This window comes from Gossypium hirsutum, chromosome A13, assembly GCF_007990345.1.
Source record: "Gossypium hirsutum isolate 1008001.06 chromosome A13, Gossypium_hirsutum_v2.1, whole genome shotgun sequence".
NCBI lineage: Eukaryota > Viridiplantae > Streptophyta > Magnoliopsida > Malvales > Malvaceae > Gossypium > Gossypium hirsutum.
Window position 1 is genome coordinate 107,163,796 of NC_053436.1, and position 21,679 is coordinate 107,185,474.

General features: G+C 28.4%; 2 protein-coding genes across 2 annotated transcripts; both read right to left on the bottom strand.

The window, feature by feature from the left end:
- Positions 1-4,749: 4,749 nt before the first annotated feature.
- On the bottom strand, positions 4,750-7,591 carry LOC107893318 (AP-4 complex subunit sigma). Its single transcript, XM_016818271.2, has 5 exons — positions 7,222-7,591; positions 6,892-6,978; positions 6,171-6,239; positions 5,908-6,055; positions 4,750-5,051 (listed from the first exon to the last, which is right to left on the bottom strand). Exons 1-4 carry the CDS (start codon positions 7,360-7,362, stop codon positions 5,921-5,923), a joined length of 432 nt encoding a protein of 143 aa, XP_016673760.1. The 5' UTR covers positions 7,363-7,591; the 3' UTR covers positions 4,750-5,051; positions 5,908-5,920.
- A 4,409-nt stretch (positions 7,592-12,000) lies between these two features.
- LOC107894800 (ATP-dependent 6-phosphofructokinase 7) lies at positions 12,001-20,328 on the bottom strand. Its single transcript, XM_016820011.2, has 13 exons — positions 20,141-20,328; positions 19,916-19,962; positions 19,782-19,821; positions 19,614-19,676; positions 18,218-18,355; positions 17,317-17,475; positions 16,826-16,879; positions 16,509-16,577; positions 15,892-16,021; positions 14,296-14,555; positions 14,113-14,158; positions 13,509-13,663; positions 12,001-12,393 (listed from the first exon to the last, which is right to left on the bottom strand). Exons 1-13 carry the CDS (start codon positions 20,249-20,251, stop codon positions 12,235-12,237), a joined length of 1,431 nt encoding a protein of 476 aa, XP_016675500.2. The 5' UTR covers positions 20,252-20,328; the 3' UTR covers positions 12,001-12,234.
- Positions 20,329-21,679: the final 1,351 nt, after the last annotated feature.

Genomic DNA, 21,679 nt, shown 5'->3' on the forward strand with positions numbered 1-21,679 from the left:
GCTTTTTTGTTTTTTTAAACAATTTTTTATTTTTTTTTAATTTTTTAACATTTTTTTTGTTAGATTTTCGGGTGGTCACGCCTCTACATAGGCGGCACCACCTTAGGTGTACCATTTTGGTGCATAATATTTTCACTGTATTATTTTTGTGTTTTTTTTGTACTATTTTGGTAAAAAACCAAAAAAGTTACCAAATTAAATGACTAAAAGTTAATTTACCCTTAAAAATTTGCAATCAATATATTCCAAAAAAGTAAATTTTCAATATTAATCCCTTTCAAAATAATAAAATTACACATTTACCTCTCAAAATTTATAAATTTATTCTAATCTCCTTTAAGAAAAAAACATTATCTTTGCCTTTGTTTATATTATTACAAATCAACGAGTCATATGACATATGAATAATAAACTAAAATCTAAAATAACTTAAAAGCAATACAAATATATGCATTTTTAATATCTTAAATTTACATAATATAAATTAAGATTCATCTACAAATGAATAATAAATTATTCTACTGATTTTTTATTAGTAGCGACCAACTATTTATCTATTTAGAGAGCACTTATGACGAAATAATTAGTCATTATTACTGTCGCGCGATCACAATGTAAATTTCTATTTACATTTTTTAAAATTTTACCATATATTAATATTTTTTATATTTTAATAATTCTGTGAAATTTTAGTTTTGAGTGTTAATTATAATTATATACAATATATATTTTTTTATTTTTTAGATTTGTACTTTTATTTGACCTTTGAATTTTGCAATTATGTCCTTTATTTCTTTCATGCCGGTAAATGTGAGTCCTGTTCCCTTTTCAGTGAACTATTTCTAGCGCATTCTAGAACAACTTCATTCCCCACCGCTAACGTGCACAGTCGGTGCCAATGTAACGATAACGTTTTGTTTTAGACCTTTTAGTTTACATTTCTGCCCTTTATACAGCAGCGTTAGTTAATTTTAAAATATATAATATAATTTATATTTTTCACATAACAATCAATTTTTTAATAAAATAAAATAAATTTATTTTAGTAATTTTTGAGGATATATACAAACCTGTTTAAACACATAATGTCTTCCACGTTAAAGATTGAGAGAATTATGACTAATTTAAGTATTATAAATAAATTTAAGTTTTTAGCAATTTAATATCAATTTAAAGTCAAATTAAAACTTTTAAATTTAAAGTAATAAATTTTAAATAATATATTTATTTGTTTATCACGGTGAAGCATTTCTAGTTAATTTTGTAAATCTTTCAGTATTGTGATTATTATCATATTATTTTTCTCCTTTATATAAAATTTTAGTTTGATGGTTAAATTATGTAAAATTGATTAAAAATGTTAATTGTACTTAGTTATTTTTTTTTTGAAATTAAAAATAATTAATTTTTTTATTTTTAATATAAATTAATTTGTTTAACATCAAAAATTTTAAGGGAAGTGGAGAGGTTTTTTTTATTTTTATTTTATCATTTTAGTATATGTAAATGAAATAGTGGGACATAAAATCACCATAGAGGTCTTTGTGTTAGGAGTCAATTAGTATTTTGTACTCTCTACCAAAAAATAGACAAATTAGTCATTATATATTAGATTAAAAAGTAAATTAATACAATGACAAATTGTGTGTAGGCCCAGCATTGAGAGTTATTTGAAAGTGTAACCACCTATGGCTCTAACTGAAATGGGCAAGGTAAATGGGCAACTAATGGGGTGAATGACAGTCACGTGAAAGTCGAGGATGAAATAGAACCATATTTAAAGAGAGAGAGAGAGAGAATTTGCAGAGAAGTAGAACAAACAAAAAGAGAAGAAAGAAGGAAAAGTGAACGTACACGTGGCATGTCATTACTGTAAGGAAATCCTCTGTCGCTTGCCGACAAAACCCACTTGAAGCTCGCTGTACGAGACAAATCCCTTCCCTCACTTCGTGTCAACTTTTTATTTGTACCGACAACGTGTTTTGTCAGTACTATTATTATCATCATTTATTTTTATATTTAATATAATTGTTTTTTATTTTTATAAAAATAAAAAAATTACTAACATTTATTTTGTATAACATTAAAGGTAGGAGGGGGTAATATGATTTTAAATTATATTAAATAAGTGTATGATAATAATTTTAAGTACTTACTCTATATAAGTCAAGATATGCATTACCAATTTAAATAATTCGACTCTTTAACATATTATAATATTATAGAATTAACTTCGTTTTACACCTGTGTCATTGCTCATAATTATACATGTTACATATTTAAATCATTATTATGATTGATGAGTTTTTTAAATTGTGTAATTAAAATACTTCGATTATATTCATCTTTTCTTATAGAAAAATTAAAACTAATCATAATAATTTCTAAAATTTTATGTTTTTTTTAATTTTAAAATTATATATAAACTTTAATTTAATGTACAATTTTATACATAAAATTTTAATTTGATTCAATTCTCGTAAATTATTAACAAAATTATTAATATAACATCATTTTATATTTATATATTACATATATAAATAATTATATTTATTCAATATAAAAATAAATTAATATATTTATTTTTTAAATATATACAGTTAAATCAAAATTAAAGTTTTAAATATATATTTAAATCACAATCAGAATTTAACCTGTAAAACTACACCAAATTAAAACACATTTAATTAAAATTCATGTATAATTTTAAGATTTATCTATCTTATTTTTAAAAATGCAATTTCATTAAAATTACATTTCCATCAATTACAATGCAATGTAATTACATTTTTATAAATATTTTATGATATTCAAAAACACCCTAAATTAATATTTAGCGAGTAGATATGTATGTGGTGGAGGTTCCAACGAAAGGAATAAAATAAAGGAAGTGTTATAAATTGACAAAAGCATAGTGATTGATTTTGATGGCCAATGAACCCATCTTCGTTGGATGTCATTGTCCAACAGTTACCAACATTATTTGGAACTGTCCGAGGTTTGATTTCTTTTCTCTTCTTTTTTTCTTCTCTATCTTTTTCCCCAAAAATAGAGGACTTGGAGGTTTCAATATGATAGATTCAATTTTAATGGTATCCAAATCCAAAGGGAAAAAGCCATGGAAGTAAATATATGTTTTGTCAAATTCTGTTTTAGACCTTGTATTTTGTGTAAATTATGAATATAATACTTACATATTAATTTGGTCATCTTTAGTATTTACTTCTAGAAATTGAAAATCTTAATTTTAACCAAATAATAACTATTAAATTCATTAAGTTAAATTCTAAAATTTTTAAATTTTGATATGTCAACATATTATTATTACATATGTAATGCTTTATCTGTTTATTACTTTCACATATTACTCAAAAAATCAATGAATAGATTTAACGGCTAACGTTTGCATTAAGACTAAAATTTTGAATTTAAAAAAATGTAGCTACTTAGAATGAACCAATTGGTGAAAGTTAACCGAATCTACAACTTGACGCATAATATAAGACTAATGACATAATTTAATTAAACAAATTTAACCATTACCATTGTTACCATTGGACCAGCACTAAAATTTCAAAATTCGAAACATATAGATCAAATTAAAGAACCAAATATTAAATCCACAATCTACACAAAGTACAAGGTCTAATAGCATAATTTGACCAATATGTTTCTAATGAGCGTATATTCCATAAAGCTTTTTTAAGTTTTCTTTTCCTAAGTATTTTATCACATTCTGCTGTTTATATAATTCAAATATGTACATAAAATTATTGCTTTAAGAAATGAGAAGTTAAATAAGATAAGCTATTAGTTTACTACAATAAGTTAATGACATGGCATCACCTTGTCTTGTGTTAATAGGATTAGCTGTGCAAATAAGCTATTTGAGTTTGATTTAAAAAATTAAAGTCAAATCCATAAAATACTAATTGTTAACTTATCAAAGGTTACATAAATATAAAATATCTAAAATATAATTATAACATCAAAAAGAATACATATATGTTATATGAATTCATGAATTTTTGTGTTTTAAGTTATCTATGCTATTATTTGACAGTAGACGAAAGTAATGTCTCCTGGATCCCGATTCAATTGTGAAATATAACAATAAACAAGGAGACCCGAGGTAAATATAACAACACAAAAAGAAAATCTAAATTTTAATAATACCAATTTAACAAAAAGCTACCCATTTAAACTGTGATCAAATGATTGTTTCCACCAAATAATGCAAACTGGGGCCATATGCAATCCACAAGTTGTAAAATGCAAAAAGAAAGATATAACAGAGATGGCTGGGTAGCTTTCATAAGAAATATAATATATCTAAGTGCATGCAAGTATAACGGGTGGCTCCATATTTTACTTGAGTACTAAACAAATGCATGTGAACTGTAATGCCTAAATTCTTGCAGTGTCTGAACCTCTAAAGTTTTGCCTTGGTTCTAAAGATTGAGCCAACAAAGTGGGCTATAAGCTCTCTTTATTTAAAGTTGAAGACAATGACTGCCCTTTGTTGAACCAATTGTCTAAAGATCAAATATAATTTATTTTTGCTTTTGATAATGTTAAGTAGAGTATTGATTCGGTCTAAAGCTACTAGGTTGGACAATTCCAATTGCAAGGGTCCAAGGTTTCTTACCACATGCATATTAGGATGGGGAATCTTTTTTTCTTTTTCGTCAGTCGAGTTTTGATTTGATTTTATAGGACTTTAAAACAAAAAAAAAAAACGAGTTCGAGTGAGGCAAGCAGATTTCTATTGAAATTTTTGAGGCCAAGTTGGAGAGGATTTAGATCCCAAGCCGTTGCATCCCTATGATATTCCAACCCTTAGGAACTAACTTATCTTTCCTGATAACCAGGGCTAATCTCTAACCCAAAAGGGAAAAGAAAAAGTGGCCTAAAGGCTAAAGTATAAGATGTATTACATATATATGCTTTTGAACTTGTACATACATATGAAAATACATATGTATATACATATACCTTTTGGATGAGGGTGATATAGTATGGCTTCACTTCCTCAATGTTGATCCTCTCTCCTGAAGAGGCAAAAATATGAACAATGATCACCCCTACCCTACTTATGCCATGAATCAAATGATGCTTGTGGTTAATAAATCTAACTCTGAATACATGCAGATGATTCACCACTAGAAAGAAGACTTTTCCCGAAGAAAAATCCATAAAAAACTTAAATAACTGTTATTTTCTGTGGAAGGACGGGCACAACTGAGTGCAAAAGGGGAACTGAGGTAGAAAGCCTAAGGATTAAGGCTCCCAAGGAGGGCTTGAACAATAGAAAGGTAGCTAAATTTATGCTGAATTTCCCATCAAGATGCAAGCTTCCCAAAAGTGAACAAGGGTCATAGGATGTTTGATAGGACGTTTGAATAACTTGCTAAGTATAAAATTTTCAAAGCAATGCGCCATTTTTATGTCTTAACCTTTTAGGAACAGAAGACTCATAAGGCCCCTGATTTGAACTAATAGGCCAGAAGGTTAAAGTAATAAAACTGAAGCAAATGTTATATCGTGAGACCAAAGACACAGTGAATGTAGCTAAGCGATGGTTAGTTGGTATAAACATGAGCAAGTATAAGAGGGTGTAAATTGATATTTTCCACCAATTTCAACGGAGTATAATTCAAATTGCCGCTAAGCCACCTCTACCATGATACTATGATACAAGCAAACACTGCATATGATTCAGTAAGGAGAAAACTCTCAACAGTTTGTATTCTACTTAGCTTATTGTACAACTTGCTAAACTTTGAAAATTGAAGTTTATATAGGAAAGGGAGAAGAAAAACAGTAAACAAACAGGGAGACAATAACAAACAATTTGCCAGGGCTCGCAAAGAAAATCACAATATTCAATCTAGAAAATTAACTAACCCCTTTTACACCCTCATGATGCTTTGTCCATCAGCTGAATCGGACTTAGAATATTAGCCTTGCTTGTCTCAACGATAGAACCGTTCATAACCATTTCCTCCAGCATGAAATGTGCCTTCTCTAAGTGGAACATGATATCTAGCTCACACTGCAATCAATTTGATAAACAAAGAGCTATCGATGAGTAAAAGACACAAATATACAAATCCAGTCACTTTGAAGGGGTTTGAGACTAATACACATCTTCTTGGGGAAGAACTTACCACATTGCCAAAATGGCGGTCCATGGTTTCAACCAAGAGATGTATAAATTCCAATATTGCAAGCTCATTCTGCCATATTGAAGAATAAAAGGAGGATAAAAATGAATATAAGTTGGCAAGCAATAAGCAAACTGGAAAATATATAAGCATGAATCAGGTCTTGTTCATAATAAAAAACCAACTTCTAATTCATTTTCTCTTCCATGTTCCCTCCAAAATCAATAACATATAAGCTAGATCCTTAATTACGTCTTTATTACAATTAAGTCCAACAGGCCAGCAAGCACACAACCCGGACTTTGAGCCGAATCCATCAAGCTCAATAGCTCTGTCTAGGACCAAGAAGTACTTGAGGGTGTCCTTGGATCTCCAGAGGTTACACTGTCTGACACCTCAAAGACCACACAGGACCCAAATTCTATTATGAGGCCACTCAAAACTCCAACCACCAAAAAAATGGCAACGCATAGCAACCAGTAGGTTGCCCGATTGCATTAATAGCTTCCTCCAAAGCTAAGGAAGGATAGCACCCTAAACGCTCTTTGCTCATCATACGCTCAGTTTCAGACACCAAATTAAGCTCTAGATCGAGACCCAGAGACCAACCTCCGATGCCCACTTACCCTTTCCCTTCTCCACAAGATTTCAACCATTAAGGCATCCACCTCTATCAAAGGACATCAAATAATTACCAACATCAAATAAAAGAAACGGAACTCACTTCATCATTGTCAACTCCAACTAAGAAAAACAGCGAAGCGTAACGCCTGTATACAATTTTGTAATTCCGATGCTCAACAAATGAACACTGTCACGAATTTAAGCAAATTAATAACTGGAAATTAATAAATAGAGCATAAATTTTGAAGTAACTAAAATCCTACACTTAAATTCTATGGAATTAAAATTTGAAAATTCCATATCCCTAACAAATCGCGAACAGACAAAATTCCAATTAGAAAAATATGAAACACGAAGTAAAAAAAAGAGGAAAAACATAGAAAGTAAAATCATGGGCAAATAATCTCAGGTTTCCTTAAATATTAAGAACCTGTTGCTCGTTGCGGGCCAAGCACTTGCGGACGATCTCGCCTTCGAGGGCACGTCGTTCTTCGAGGGTGAGCCATTCATAATATTGGGCAAGACGAGTCTGCCCTTGCTTGTTCACCATTAATATGAATCTGATTCCCATCTGTTTCGTTTTTTCTTTCCTTGTTTCTCTTCCTGGATCTGAATCTCTATTTTCTCACAGCCAAATTGATCACGTATTTTTGTTGTAGTTGTTGTGCTTAATGGAAAATTGCAGATTAGGACCAAATACTTTTCACGTTTTCATGCACTAATAATTTCAACTTTTTATAGATTAACCCCTGTAGAGCTGTTCAAGAATCAAACTATTCATTCTAAGTCCAAAATCTCATCTGGCAAAATTTTTAAGTCTTTTACTCGTTTAAAATATGAAGAAACCTTAGACTCCAATATTCATAACTCGAGCTTTGCTTGGGCTAATTCTTTTCAAGGTTATAATACGATATATATTAGTTAATTTATATCATATTAAATATACTATGCTATAAAATAAATATTTTAAAAAATATGTTGAATTGTTTTTATTTAGGAATCTAATAAATGTATATAATGGTGGTAAATATATATGACTACATATTAAATCTAAAAATTATATTTAAAAAATAAAAAAATTATGGGCGTATTTGAATTGGCTTCGATTAATCATTTATAAATATGGACAAATTTGACCAAAATTTGAGACTCATGTTCCAAGTCGCACCAAGCTTGGGCAATTATAAAAATTATCGATATCATGTATAGACCTAACCCAAACCAAATTCAATCAGACCCATTAATATTTCTACCGGTCAATTCGTAAACATAAAATATAATGAGATTTTGCTTTACTATAAGGTTGAGGTCTAATTTATCTAAATCATGTATGAATTTTCAATTCAAAATTTAATTTAATTTATGTTCAGACTCTATTATTATTGTACTTTATAATGGTTGAATATAATTATTATAAATATATATTATTTGTAATTATAATTATTATTGCACTAATTAATTTTAGAAAATATGATATAAAAAATATAAGTGATTGAAACTTAATATAATGTAAATTGTTAATTTATTAAAAAAATATTGGTGAATTACAATAACAAGACAAAGTCTGACCAACCAATGTAATTATAACTATACAACAATAATATAAGAGGATAAGTATAAAATTACACAAAATTCAAATTATTGTATAAAATTATACATTAAACCAAAGTTCATATGTAGTTTTGAAATCTATTCCAAATGTGGGGTGTGCCTCGCATTTATTGAACTCTTTCCGAGCACTTAGAAAGATGATTGATGAGCAATCGACGAATGGTCAAAACAGACCTGGTGTCATGACGACACAATGTGTAACGGCCTAATTTTCAGTGGTGTCGGAAATAGTGATTTGAGATCACTAAATTCGAAAAATAAGATTGAACAAGATATTAATTTAATATTTATGAGTCAAGTAAGAATTTAGAAGAATTTGTGAAATGGTGAAATTAGTGAATTAAAAGAATTTATTAGGTCAAACGGGTAAAAAATGAGGTATCGAGACCTCAAAGTTGAAAATCGAGCTATAAATATTTTTATAAATATTTATGGAGTGTCATTGAGTTAGTATTAAAGCTTCGTTAGAAAATTTTAACGTTTGGATGGCTAATTAATTAAAAAGAACTAAATTGAAAATAGCGCAAAATTTGTTAAATTGTGAGTAAATAGCTTAAGTATTTAAAAAGATGGATTTAAGGAGCAATTAGACCCAAAGATTAATGGCTGGACGGTTTGGGTATGAAATAAGCAAGAAAACAATGTGAACAAGGGGCAAAATTGGAAATAGCATAAAAGTTAATAGTTAAATAATGATGTAATTGAAAAATCTAGACATTTCTTCATATTTTCTCAGCCAAAACGCCATAGAAGGTCTGGAGAAAGCTGGTTTTTCATATTTTTACATCATGTGAGTTTAATTCTTACTTTTCTTGATAAATTTTATGTTTTATGACTTTTACAATTAGGTCCACTTGTAGAATTCATTAGTTTTTGATTTTATGGGTGAAATTGGAAGTTACCCTGGATGGATAGGGAAATTTTATGATGAATTATTACGAAATTTAAGTTCTAATTTCATATTAAGGTGGTTTTATTAAGTGATTTTGATAGGAAATGATATTTAGGACCTAATTGTGAAAAAGTTGTGAATTGAAGGTTTCTGTTGAAATTAAGAATATAAAAGGTTTTGAAATAGTTTATAATGCTAAAATAAAGTTTTAATTGAGAAAAATTAGTTCAATTGATGGGTGAATTGAGCAGGGACTAAATTGTGAAAACTATAAATTTTGGGGTAAAAGTGCAATTTCGAAATTTGAACAGCATAATTTGTGAAGTGAAATAGAATTGAAATGGATGCTAATGAAGGAATGATTTTATAATTATAGATCAAGAAACGAACTGAATCGTGGAAAGGAGAAAATTCAAGAATAGTCCCTGAATTTCTACGACTTTTGCAAATTAGTCCAGGTAAGTTCATATGGCAAAGTTCAATGTTTTGATATGAAAATCTTATGATTGTTAAAGTATTTTATTGTTGATGAATACTATCAATTTGTATTAACTAATGAATAATGTGTAACTAAAAGTACAAATTAGTATGAACAATGGATTTGAGTGCTTCTATTCTGTGACCTTGATGAATTGACGAAAAATATGTGATAAGTGTGCCCGTTTAAGACCATAGCTGGGCTATGGCATCGGTGCAATGTGATAATATGACTCCGTATAAGACTATAGCTGGGCTATGGCATCGGTATAATGTGATAATGTGATTCCGTATAAGACCATGTCTGGGATATGGCTTCGGTATGATATGTGAACCGTGTAAGACCATGGCAAGGCTATGGCTTCGGTGTGTGATGCGTAACAATGTGAAAGTCCATAGTTTACTATGGCAATGTAATAATGAAGCACTCAATTCCCTTATTGTTCCCTAATTTGACAATGAAGGAAATGAGAAATGGGCCTAAGGGAGTTAAATTGTGAGTAGCCATATGGAAATTATTCCAATGAGTTATTAATGAAATTGTGATTTGGAGGATGAAATAGTTAAACTAATAGATATATGATTGTGTACGATATTTGATATGATTTGTGTTTATATGCCTATGAGCTTACTAAGCTTCAATAAGCTTACTTGTGTGTGTTTAATATTTTTATGTAGATTGACTTGAAGTGAAGTGGGCAGATCGGATCAACACAACAGGGCACACTATTCAGATCAATTCTGGTAGTTTTTGTTTTATGTTTAAAGATTTATATGGCATGTATAGAGTTTGAATGAATTGAAGTAAAGATGTTATGAACTAGTTAACAATATTTGTACTAAAACAGTTTTTGGTAAGTAGCAGTAGTTTGACTTTGAAAATTCACCATAAATTGTGGAAATTGAGTTAAGGGCTAAAAAAAAATGAGATCAAAGCCTAATGAGTCTAGTTTCATATAGAGGAAACGGCGCATGCAATTGGATTTTATGTTACGAGATATTTAAATTGTGGTGAGACAGAGTCTGAATGACTTTGAGTTCCCCTGTTTTGATTTTATAAAATAATTAAAAATTGCACAAAAATAATTATGAGTCATACTGTATATGTATGGATTCCTCATTGGGTCTATTTTTAAGAGAAACAAACGGCATGGTTATTTGAATTTTGTACAGTGAGAAATTTGGTTCGTAGTGTACAGGGGTCAAAGTAGCCAAACCCTGAAATAGGGGAGGATTTAACTAATAAACTGTACTAATTGGACCAACCAAAAATTATATAAAAAAATTGGTAAGTAGATATATGAGTATAAATTCGGGGAAAATTTACGGATTTGGGTTTCGAATTTTATAACTCGAGATATGAATTATTTAGCAACTATGACGCAGTTGGACAGCTTGTCTGAAAAGTATGATATAAATTATCTGAATTTGGTTAAGTGCTCAAATAAGTTTAGTAGTGCCTTGTGCTCGACTCCGGAAACGGTCTCGGGTAAGGGGCGTTACACAATGAAACCTCAAGATTAACGTGGCATCGATGTCGTGATGAGGAGAGCATGGACATTACGACGTTTTCCCAACTTATGCAACCGCGTGCCAAGCAGGACTATTTCTCCTAGTCAAACTTTGATCCCCTGAAGAATATTTTAGTCGTTTTAGCCCTTTAAACTTAGTCTATTTAAATGGGTCTAACATACATGTTTCAATTTAGACAATTAAAGATGTAGTACTATAGGTTTTTTCTTTTGAGGGCGGTAAGATGTAGTTGCAGTTGAGAGAATTTTGTACATTTAGATTTATTTTTTTCATATTATACTCTCATTTGTTTATTCATTTAATGAAAAATTAAAATTTCTCTTACCCGTGATTTTTTATCCTCTTAATTGAAGGTTTTTCACGTAAATTTATGTTCTTGATATTCTCTATTTTTCTCTTTCATTATTGATTCGAGTTGATTCACAACACCAAACAACAATATGATAATTTTAAAAAGTCAAAATTTCAATTCAAAATAAATAATAACAATCATTAATAAATAAGTAGAAAAAAATGTACAATCTATTTCATAATAATAAACTGCCAGGATCTTACACAAAATAAACCATTCAAGGTTTATAGAAGAACACTGAGTAGCAGACTATTATATAACTGTGAGCTAACCATTACTATTCGATGTTTTCTTTTTCTTTTAATGTAGTTATATACATATCCAAAACATGATGAATATATATATATTTGAATATGAATATAGAGGAATATATTTTTTTTTTGGTGAATTATAGTAACAAGGTAAAGCTCGAACAAACAATTGACTAATGTGACTCGAATCTAAATCACATCTGGAGTAGTGAACATCCTTAACCATCAGGTCATCACATAGAGTTCAATACAAAAAAATATTTTAAAAATAGATATATTTATAATAAACATATATCTATATCTAACACTCAACTCGAATTCTGAGTATCAGTGAGTTACCCTTTTGTCCAAACTCTTTTGGCTACCGTTTTCGTTACTGAACAAGTTGGTTGATGGTCTCAAAAAGCTGGGTTGATTTGTTGAAGAAAGAAGCCTTGCCCACATCCTATCTGTAATCACAACCTTGTTTTGTTTCTCGATAATTCGCTGCCCATAAAATCATCAAAGCGTATTAATTACACTCTAATCTTGATGACAGTGTTCAGTGGTTGCCTCCATAAACATGGATGACGCTATGAAATTGTTTTAAGAGCCAAAGACGAAATATAAATTATTGGACTAAAATATAATTTTATCATTATACTAATATACAATTTCATGAAAATTTAAAGGATTGAATGATAAATCTATCATTCTTGATAGCCAAGTCTTAATTTTGTCTTCGTCCCTGAAACATGGACGTAAGTGTTTTTAAAGGAACAATAGAGAAGTTTAAGAAGCCTCGTGAACACAATGAACGAAAGTGATATTAAGTTTTGATGGATTTTAAATAAAAAATTCAAACATTTTGGGGTTTAATGTGAATTTTCAAAATATTTAGAGGGTTTATTCTTTTTTAATTTTTAGAAAATCGATGATGATATTTGAAAATTTTAAAGGGTTTTATTGAAATTTTCAAAACTTTTGTAATTTAATTAGAATTTTTTTAAACTTAAATAAAATTTTCAAAAAGTTTTAAGGGCTTAATAATAGTTTTCTAAATTTTTAAGGGTATGCAAAGAACCAAAAAAACTGATAGATTTCTAAATAAAAATCCGGATTAAAACTCGATAAAAATAACACAAAAGCCTTTATATTAGAAGTCAGATTGTATTTTATCCATTTACTAAAAAGTGAGCAAATTAGTCTATATAGATTAGATTAAAGAGTAAACTGGTTCTTTCTATTAAAAATTCCATCAATTTCTACTGTTAAAAATTGGCGTGGCTAACAAAATAACCAAACAGAGTTACACATGACATATCATGTGTACCTTATTTTAACATATAGAGACTAATTTTAACATTAAAAGTTGATGAAATTTTTAATAGAAAAATTATTTTGCTCTTTAATTTAATGTAAATATATTAATTTACATTTTTTAATAAACTCCTAATAAAAATTTTTCATAACACTTTTACTTGTTTTTAATTCATTTCAAACTACTCAAAGTTTGATACGAGTATCGTATAATTAATATGTATAGCATGTTTGAAGCATCGAATACTAATATTGAGAAAACAAAATTAAGAGTTAGAGCGGCGAAATTGGAATTAACTCACGTTGAAAGGTATGTAAGTGTGCCTGCCATTGACAAGTCCGCTTGTGAAGCCAGTGTATCCCGCCATCGCTCCATGGACAGCACTTTGAGCCAGAAGTGTACAGTAGACATTATCCGATGCATTGCTTGGAACAGCACGAATCATATAAGTAGGATCTGCCCGAATACAAATTAATTTAAAAAAAAAACTTTAATAACTTCTTCCAACAACACTTACATTTTTATTGGTAAAAGTACCATGAAGATATCGTATTAAGAGTTTAATTATATTTTATATTTGTCATTCAAATAATAATAAATTAGTTTTTGTACATTAGATCAAAAAATAAATTGATCATTTTTATTAAAAATTTCATCTATTTTTACTGTTAAAAACTGACGTGATTAACAAAATAACCCTACAATATATCTCATGCCAACATACATGGGCAAATTTTTAAAAATAAAATTAAATAAAATTTTTAACAAAAAAATTAATTTACTTTTTATTCTATGTATATGATCTAATTTATCATTTTTTAATAAAAAAAAACAAAATAAAATCCGATTATTAATACAATTACTTTTACCAAAATGAATCCTTAAAAAAACATTACTCTACTGACCTATATATTTGAGGTTTATGGGCATCTTTTGTTTTGAAAAGTGATCCTGAAAAAATGACGGTCCCAAGCCAATGAATGAAGTTTCATATATCACAAGTATTAGACATGGATTAACATTTCAACGTATTGCAAGTTCAAAAGATGTGAATAATTGATTATTGAGTTGGTAGCATATAATAATACCTTGATACTTTGTGATATCCACAGCCCAATATCCTGGAGAAGCTTGTTTCCTGAAGCATCTGTCGTGGATTGAATGCTTTGGGAAAGTAGTTCCTGGCCTGCACCTTCTGCAATCACAATGACCATATGCCCATCTTCTTTAAGTCGTTTCTCAATGAATTCAAAAAGCCCTCCAGGTCCTTCAAGATAAAAAGGTGACTCTGGGATTAAGCAACAATCCACATCTCGGCTTGCTAATGTCGCATACATTGCAATAAAACCTGCCCATATTAGTTGGTTTAGACGTTAGGTTACTACGTCACAAATTAAGACATGAGTATGAAGATATAAGTACGAAGATATAATATTTCAAGAAATATATAAATAATAATAATTTGATAAAAAAATCCTTCTAGTTTCTTTCAGATTTTTAATTGAGTAAATTGGTCACTTCCTAAAAAATTAGAGTAATTTAATCATTAACAATTTCGAAAGTTAGCAGCTATGGATAATTAATCACGGCCTTAATGTTTTCCATCTATTATACATCATTTTGATTAGTATAATAATAAATTTAGCCCTCAAAATTTAAATGTTCTGTCAATTTGATCCTAATTTAACAAATTTATCCCCACAACATTTGTGTAAATGTGTAGGTTGAATTTGTTGAACTATTTACAATTAAGGCCAAAATGACAAAATATGTAAACATCGAAGGCTAAAATTTTTATTATATCAATCAAAATTATATAAATTGACGGAACACATTAACACCATAATCAATTGTCTTTAAGAATTTGACCGCGACCAAATTGCTTTAAATTTTTTAGGAGAGATCAATTTACTCAAAATTAAAATTAAATGGGATTGAAGAGATCTTTTTACCTAATAATTTTAACATATTTATATCATATAAATGCTTTATATTCAAGGGTCACACTTAAATCCAAGTAACATAGTTTTCAAGACAACAAATGCCATAATAAAGTTATAACCATGGTCATTGGTTCTAGAAAAATTTGTGTAGCAAGTAATAATATAAAATAAAAATATTTAGATAAATACTTGAGGTTCCTTTTAAGGGTTTTTTAAGCTTGCTTCTAGGATGCAACAAGTAATAACAACGGAAAAAGATAAAACAGCATTATTGAATATTATATAAGCATAAAATAAACTGTGACTTAGTACATAACTTATGATACAAGTTATATTTTTTCATAATATAATAATTTCCTAAAAAAATTGTTTCTTCATTTTGAAACTTTTCTGAAAATGTTATGTTCTTTGAATAAATTAGTTTGGATGTAAATAAAATAACTATTATTTATGCCCAGGTGCAAATTTTTTATAAGTAAACCTAACTATCCAATAGGTTAGACACCTAACTCAATTACTCAAGTTATAAAAAATTTATTTATTTAAATTTTTATTATATTATATAAGTGTTAGTAACTTAAAATTTTAACATTGCAAATTATTAATAGCTGAAATTAATCCAAATCAATGATTAAACTGAAAATCGATTCAAGCTCCGAAAACCATGGTTGTAACTCTCTCACTCGTTTGTTGCAATGCACAATTTAACACTTCAAAAGCGAGACAGAAAGAGAAACTTACCACTATAGCGGCCCATCAGCTTCACAAGACCAATACAATTCTCGAAACTTTCAGATTCAACATGAGCGGCGTTAATGGCACGTTGAGCCTCCTCAACTGCTGTGTCGAAGCCAAACGACTTGTCGATAACCTGTCTCGTGCGACAAAATGGAACAGAGTTTCAAGATTGTGTAATAACCAAAAAAACCAAGGTTGTAATTCCAAACAGGCTTGTGGTTAAAATAATTTGGGTAAACTATATTATTAGTCACTAAATTATGGGTGAGTTTTTGTTTTGATCACTGAACTATTTAAAAGTTTTCATTTAAGTAATTAAACTATTAAAATTAATGCTATATGGTTAAAACCGCTTTTTTCTTCAATTTTTGATATTGATCGTTAGATCGACTTGAACATAAGGTTTGTTCTTCTACTCATCTAATGTAACAATCACTGAATCATCACTTGGAGTTTGTTGGCGAGACTTATTTAAAAAAAAATTAATAAATGAAAACTTTTGAATAGTTTAATAATCAAATTATAATTTTTTTAGTTAAGTGACTAAAATGAAAACTCAGCAATAATTTAGTTACTAATAGTGTTTACCCAAAGTATTTAATCAACTCAATTGAATTTACCGGAATGTCATTGTCAATAGTTTTAGGGATACCGGCAACTGAAACTTTGAGACCACGCCTTCTAATTTCCTGTAGAATTTGGAACAATTTTTTTTAATAAGCACAAACTCGCATTGCAACAATATTCTATTTTCTATTAAAGATATTTTATATAGCTTTATTTATTTTATTTTTTGAGATATTTCATTCAACTTATGTATCAAATGCATATTTCAGTGGTGTGATTTCAAAACTCTTCAAAACAGATTAAAAAAACTTTGAAAAATTTTTAACACGTCCATATTGACAATTAATCAAAGATAAAAAAAAAAATTGACCTCGAATATAAGAGCTGCACCTCTTTGAGTTCCATCTCCTCCAATAATGTAAACCTGAAAATATCAAATGTATCGATGTGTTGATTATATAATTCTTATATTCTTCTTAAATTTAAATTTTATTTTATTTTTATTTTCAAAATTTTAGCTCTTTTACTTTTTAAGATTTCAAAATTTATTTTCAATTATTAATATAATTAATTTTTTTATTAAATTTATTGATGTGACATTTTTAAATTAAAATAAAAAACTCACTCAGTAGCCATGCAGTAAAAAAATTAATGTTGTAATGAACCTAATTTTAATAATGTTAACAATTGAACTTAAATTTTAAATTTTGAAAAGTAAAGGGATTGAATTCCTGAAAATAAAAATATAAGGACTAAATTTTAAATTTAAAAAGAGTATATTGACTTATGACACAATTTAACCATCCCATAATCATATAAAAGTATGGGATTTTTTTATTTATTTTTTACTTTTACACAAACCTGATTAATCCCACGATCCTGAATGCTATCAACAATTTTTGAGGTATCATGTCCACCTCGTGATGTCCCGAGGATAGTTCCACCACGTTTATGTATATCATTAACAACCTTGGGATTTAAATACACTGTATTTTTAGCATAAAACCCCTTGTATCCTCCCTGCAAATGCATTAAACTCGTTAATTGCATCCGAGTTTGAATAAATAAATTTTTAGTTGTCTAATACTTATTTTAAAATTTGTATTTGATTTTGTTTATTAAGAATTTTAAATTTTTGTTTTAACTTAATATATTTAAAATTATATCTATTTATGTTTAATTAAATTAAATGAACTTGTTTATAAATATAAATAACCTCGGGGTCTAACTCTGTATTTTTAGCATAAAATCCCTTGTATCCTCCCTGCAAATGCATTAAACTCGTTAATTATTAATACACCACTTTATACTATTTTGAAAAGATTATTTATGAGGCTCATATTTGTTAAAAATTTTAATTTTGTGTTTAACTTTTTAAAAGTAATTCGTGTTCAATCTCATTTCATTAAAAATTATGTATTTATGTCTATTTATTTAATTTAAATTAACTAAAATTCTAAATATTAAACGAAAATATTCATAAATATAAAATCTAACATGCCCTCGAAAATGAACAACAATGTAAACAACAAACAAACCTAAATTGATTTAAGCTAACAAACAAATAAATATGTTTAAATCTAAACTGATTTAAATATAATAAGTTTTAACAGCTATGTTATAAATAAAATAAAGCACAAATAATAAAAATAATATTACTATTTATATTATAATAGAACAAAAAATAAAATTTAAAATAATTTTGTAAATAAATTTTTAAAAATTCATTAACGAATTTATTCGAGACTAAATGATCACTTACATCGATCCCCAATACTTTCTTTACACCGTACATGTGGTGCAAGCCACATACAATCTCTCTAACCACAGTGTTGAGTCCAGGGCAAAGACCACCACACGTCACAATACATGCATGAACGTCATCAGAATGAAAATATACCTACATAACCATTAAATATCCACCACGTTATAGTAAAAACACATATCAAACTTTAGAGTTTCATTATTCCATATCTAATTCAATCATTACTAGAATATTAAAATAAATGTTTTTTTACTTAAATAATATAAAATAAACAATTTATTACTTAAATAATATATACCCAATATCATTTATCAAAATAGAATGGATTGAATAGTGTTACGAATAGGGATATAAGTTTAACGCAAAATCAACACTATTGATGGCAAATTGGGATGACACAAAAATCTGTTCTCCACCAAGAATGTTGATTTGGGTAATAGAGCATGTAATGGGATTAGACCTGGTTATGGATAAATTTGGGTCAGGTCAAAGTCCAAATTTAGGTCCACTCTAGGCCTGGATCGATTTTAATAATGGGTTTAAAATTTTATCTAATCCTGACTACATAAAAAGTGTTAAATTCGAACTTAATTCGGTTCATTTGTATTAAATTTTTCATATAAAAATAAATTTAAAAAACATAATACATCAAACACATTAAAAATATTAAAATAAAAAATTTTCAACAAATTAAAAATATATTAAAAAAATCTTTGTACTTAAATAATAATAAGATACTTGCAACTTAGTAAGCAACTTCCAAAATAGAAGTAAAATTAATAATAAAATAAGAGTTATATAATATTCAAACAATAACAATAAATTAATAATAATATAATAATCAAATGATAGTAAAACAATAATAAAACAATAATAAAATGACAACAAAACAATATATGAGAAAAAAATTTAGGCACATTCGGGCCGGGCAAAAAAACTTACCCAAAGTCTAGCTTATTTTTTTATCCAAGTTCATTTTTGACTCTATATAATTTTTTAAATCATTCCACTTTTTAAGCGAACTTTCGAGTTTGGACATGTGACTTGACAAGAGAACCAAAGCTTCCTCAAGTCGTCGTCACCAACTATTGGTGGTGATGTGGGCTGCCCAAGATGCATAGAATCTTGGTTCAGCTGGCGGGAACATGTTTTATCTCCGTCGATTCCTTGGATGGCTGGCCATTGCCCACATCGCCACAAATGAGTTCAATTTAACGTCAAACTCATATCCCTTCCCCATAACACTATTTGATTCTTTTCTGTTAAAGTTCGTATGATTTTATATTCAAATTAGATCTTTCCGATTTCTATATCCAATTAGTCTTTCAGAAAAGGCTTATGGTAAGTTTAGACACACGCTTTCGTCCAACAAAAAAAAGGTTTAAACACACGCCTTTTGACGTGCTCCAGCTCGTCGGAAATGAATTCCTTTTGGATCATCCTTGTGAACTACAACCTATAAAGATGAAAATAAGCATTGAGTATATTAAACTAAGAAGAAACAAATGCTTAGCAAAATTTTGAAAAGATGTATATAAACTATAAAGGAAGGACGGCTAACCTTTTGAGGGACGCTATCATCAACGTGAACAAAATATTGCCTAGTGAAATTTAAAAAATTCGATCAAATTAATACTCATTTAGCAAATATTTCAACAATCGGTGTAAAAAAAATAGCTCAAAGTTGAAGCTTACTTAACAACAGAGTATGCCGGATTGTCTTGCAACGGATTAGGATAAGTCTGTCATTAAAAAAAGTCAGAAATCAAATCAGATTTTTAAAAATTGAAACTAATTCACTCATTTTCGATCAATCAATTGAAAAAAAAAATGGTCTTGAATTCGAGAGAAATGGAAAACGAGGCTTTTGAATCAAGAGAAACTATGAATGCCTGCAAATTATACGTAGAAATGCCTTACGGGGAGATCAGGAATATAATCAGTTAAGTGAGGAACATCTTCAAGTACATAACCGCCGGGACCCTCGACGATCTTAGGCTTTGAAATCTCAGGCAAAGCAGCGGAAGCCATCGTATAGCACTAGCGGGAACTCCTCGAACGACAACCGTAACCTTAAACCAAAAAGAAATGTACTGATCAACTTTTTCTTTCTCAAATTAGAGATCCAAAATACAAATCAAAGGCACTGAAAAGCGGCGATTTATTCTCACAAATATGGAAGATAATTATCTGCACAAGCCCAAAGCTCCACTCTATATTTGGAGAGTTTTTTTATTAGTTTAGCTAGGAATGGTAAAGAAATCCCAGAGCATATTTACTAAAATATTCTTATATTAATTTTATAATAATTTATAACATATATTTTAATTTTATAAATATGTATTATATATTTCATTATAATTTGTTACTTTTTATAAGATTTGATAATATATTTGAGTTAAATTTAAAAAATTAATATATTATAAAATATTATTTAAAATTTCGAGACAAGACGAAACATATTAGATAAGTTATGTTTTGAATTAGATTGGAGTCGAAGACGAAAGTATTATGTAAAATTTAAGGCAGTAAAAGTTTAATTATATATAAATAAAAGTTATAGTGGGACAGGTCATGCAAAAATCTATGTCATCTCTATTTTTGATAAAATATAACGATAAAAATGAATTTAAATGAAATCTTAGACCTATTTAAAATGTGGATTGAATTTGAAATTCAATATTTAATGTTGGAATTATATCTTTTTATTCTTATGTATTATTAGATTTGGCATAAAAAAATAAAATATAGAATACTATAAGTAAATGTTAAAAAAGCATGGCAAGTAGTTTATGTTATAATTTAATAAAATAAAAAAACACAAATTTACTAAATATTAAATATTAAATATTAAATAAAAATATCATATTTAAAAAAAACCATTTTAAACGGATTTGGATTAATAATTTATAAATATGAATGAGTGTGGACAAATTTTTAGATCTCATTTTAAGTCTAATCAAATTTTAACAACTATGTATAATGTTAATGTTTATATATGCAAAACCTTTTTTTTTTTGATAGAAAACCTTTTAAAAGAATGAATAGGGGTCAATTACACATTGGGGTAAAAGTATCATAGAGGCGTCCGTACTAAAAGTCAAATTATATATTGCCTCATCTACTTAAAAAATAGGGAAATTAACCACTGTATGTTAAAACAAAGTACAAATCAGTTATTTCTATTAAAAATTTTATTTATTTATACTATTGAAAACTGGCATGACTGAGATAGGTGGTGTGCCTCATGTACTTGATGATAGTGATAGGTGGCGTGACTCATATACATGATGACGATGTACATAGAGCAGTTTTTAACAATAAAAATAGATGAATTTTTTAATAGATAAACCAATTTAGTCTTTCATCATCTAAGGTATAGGGCCAATTTGCTATGATTCCAACCTACTACAAGCTATAATATTAAAGAGGTGCCTATTCCTTTACAACTATCAATGA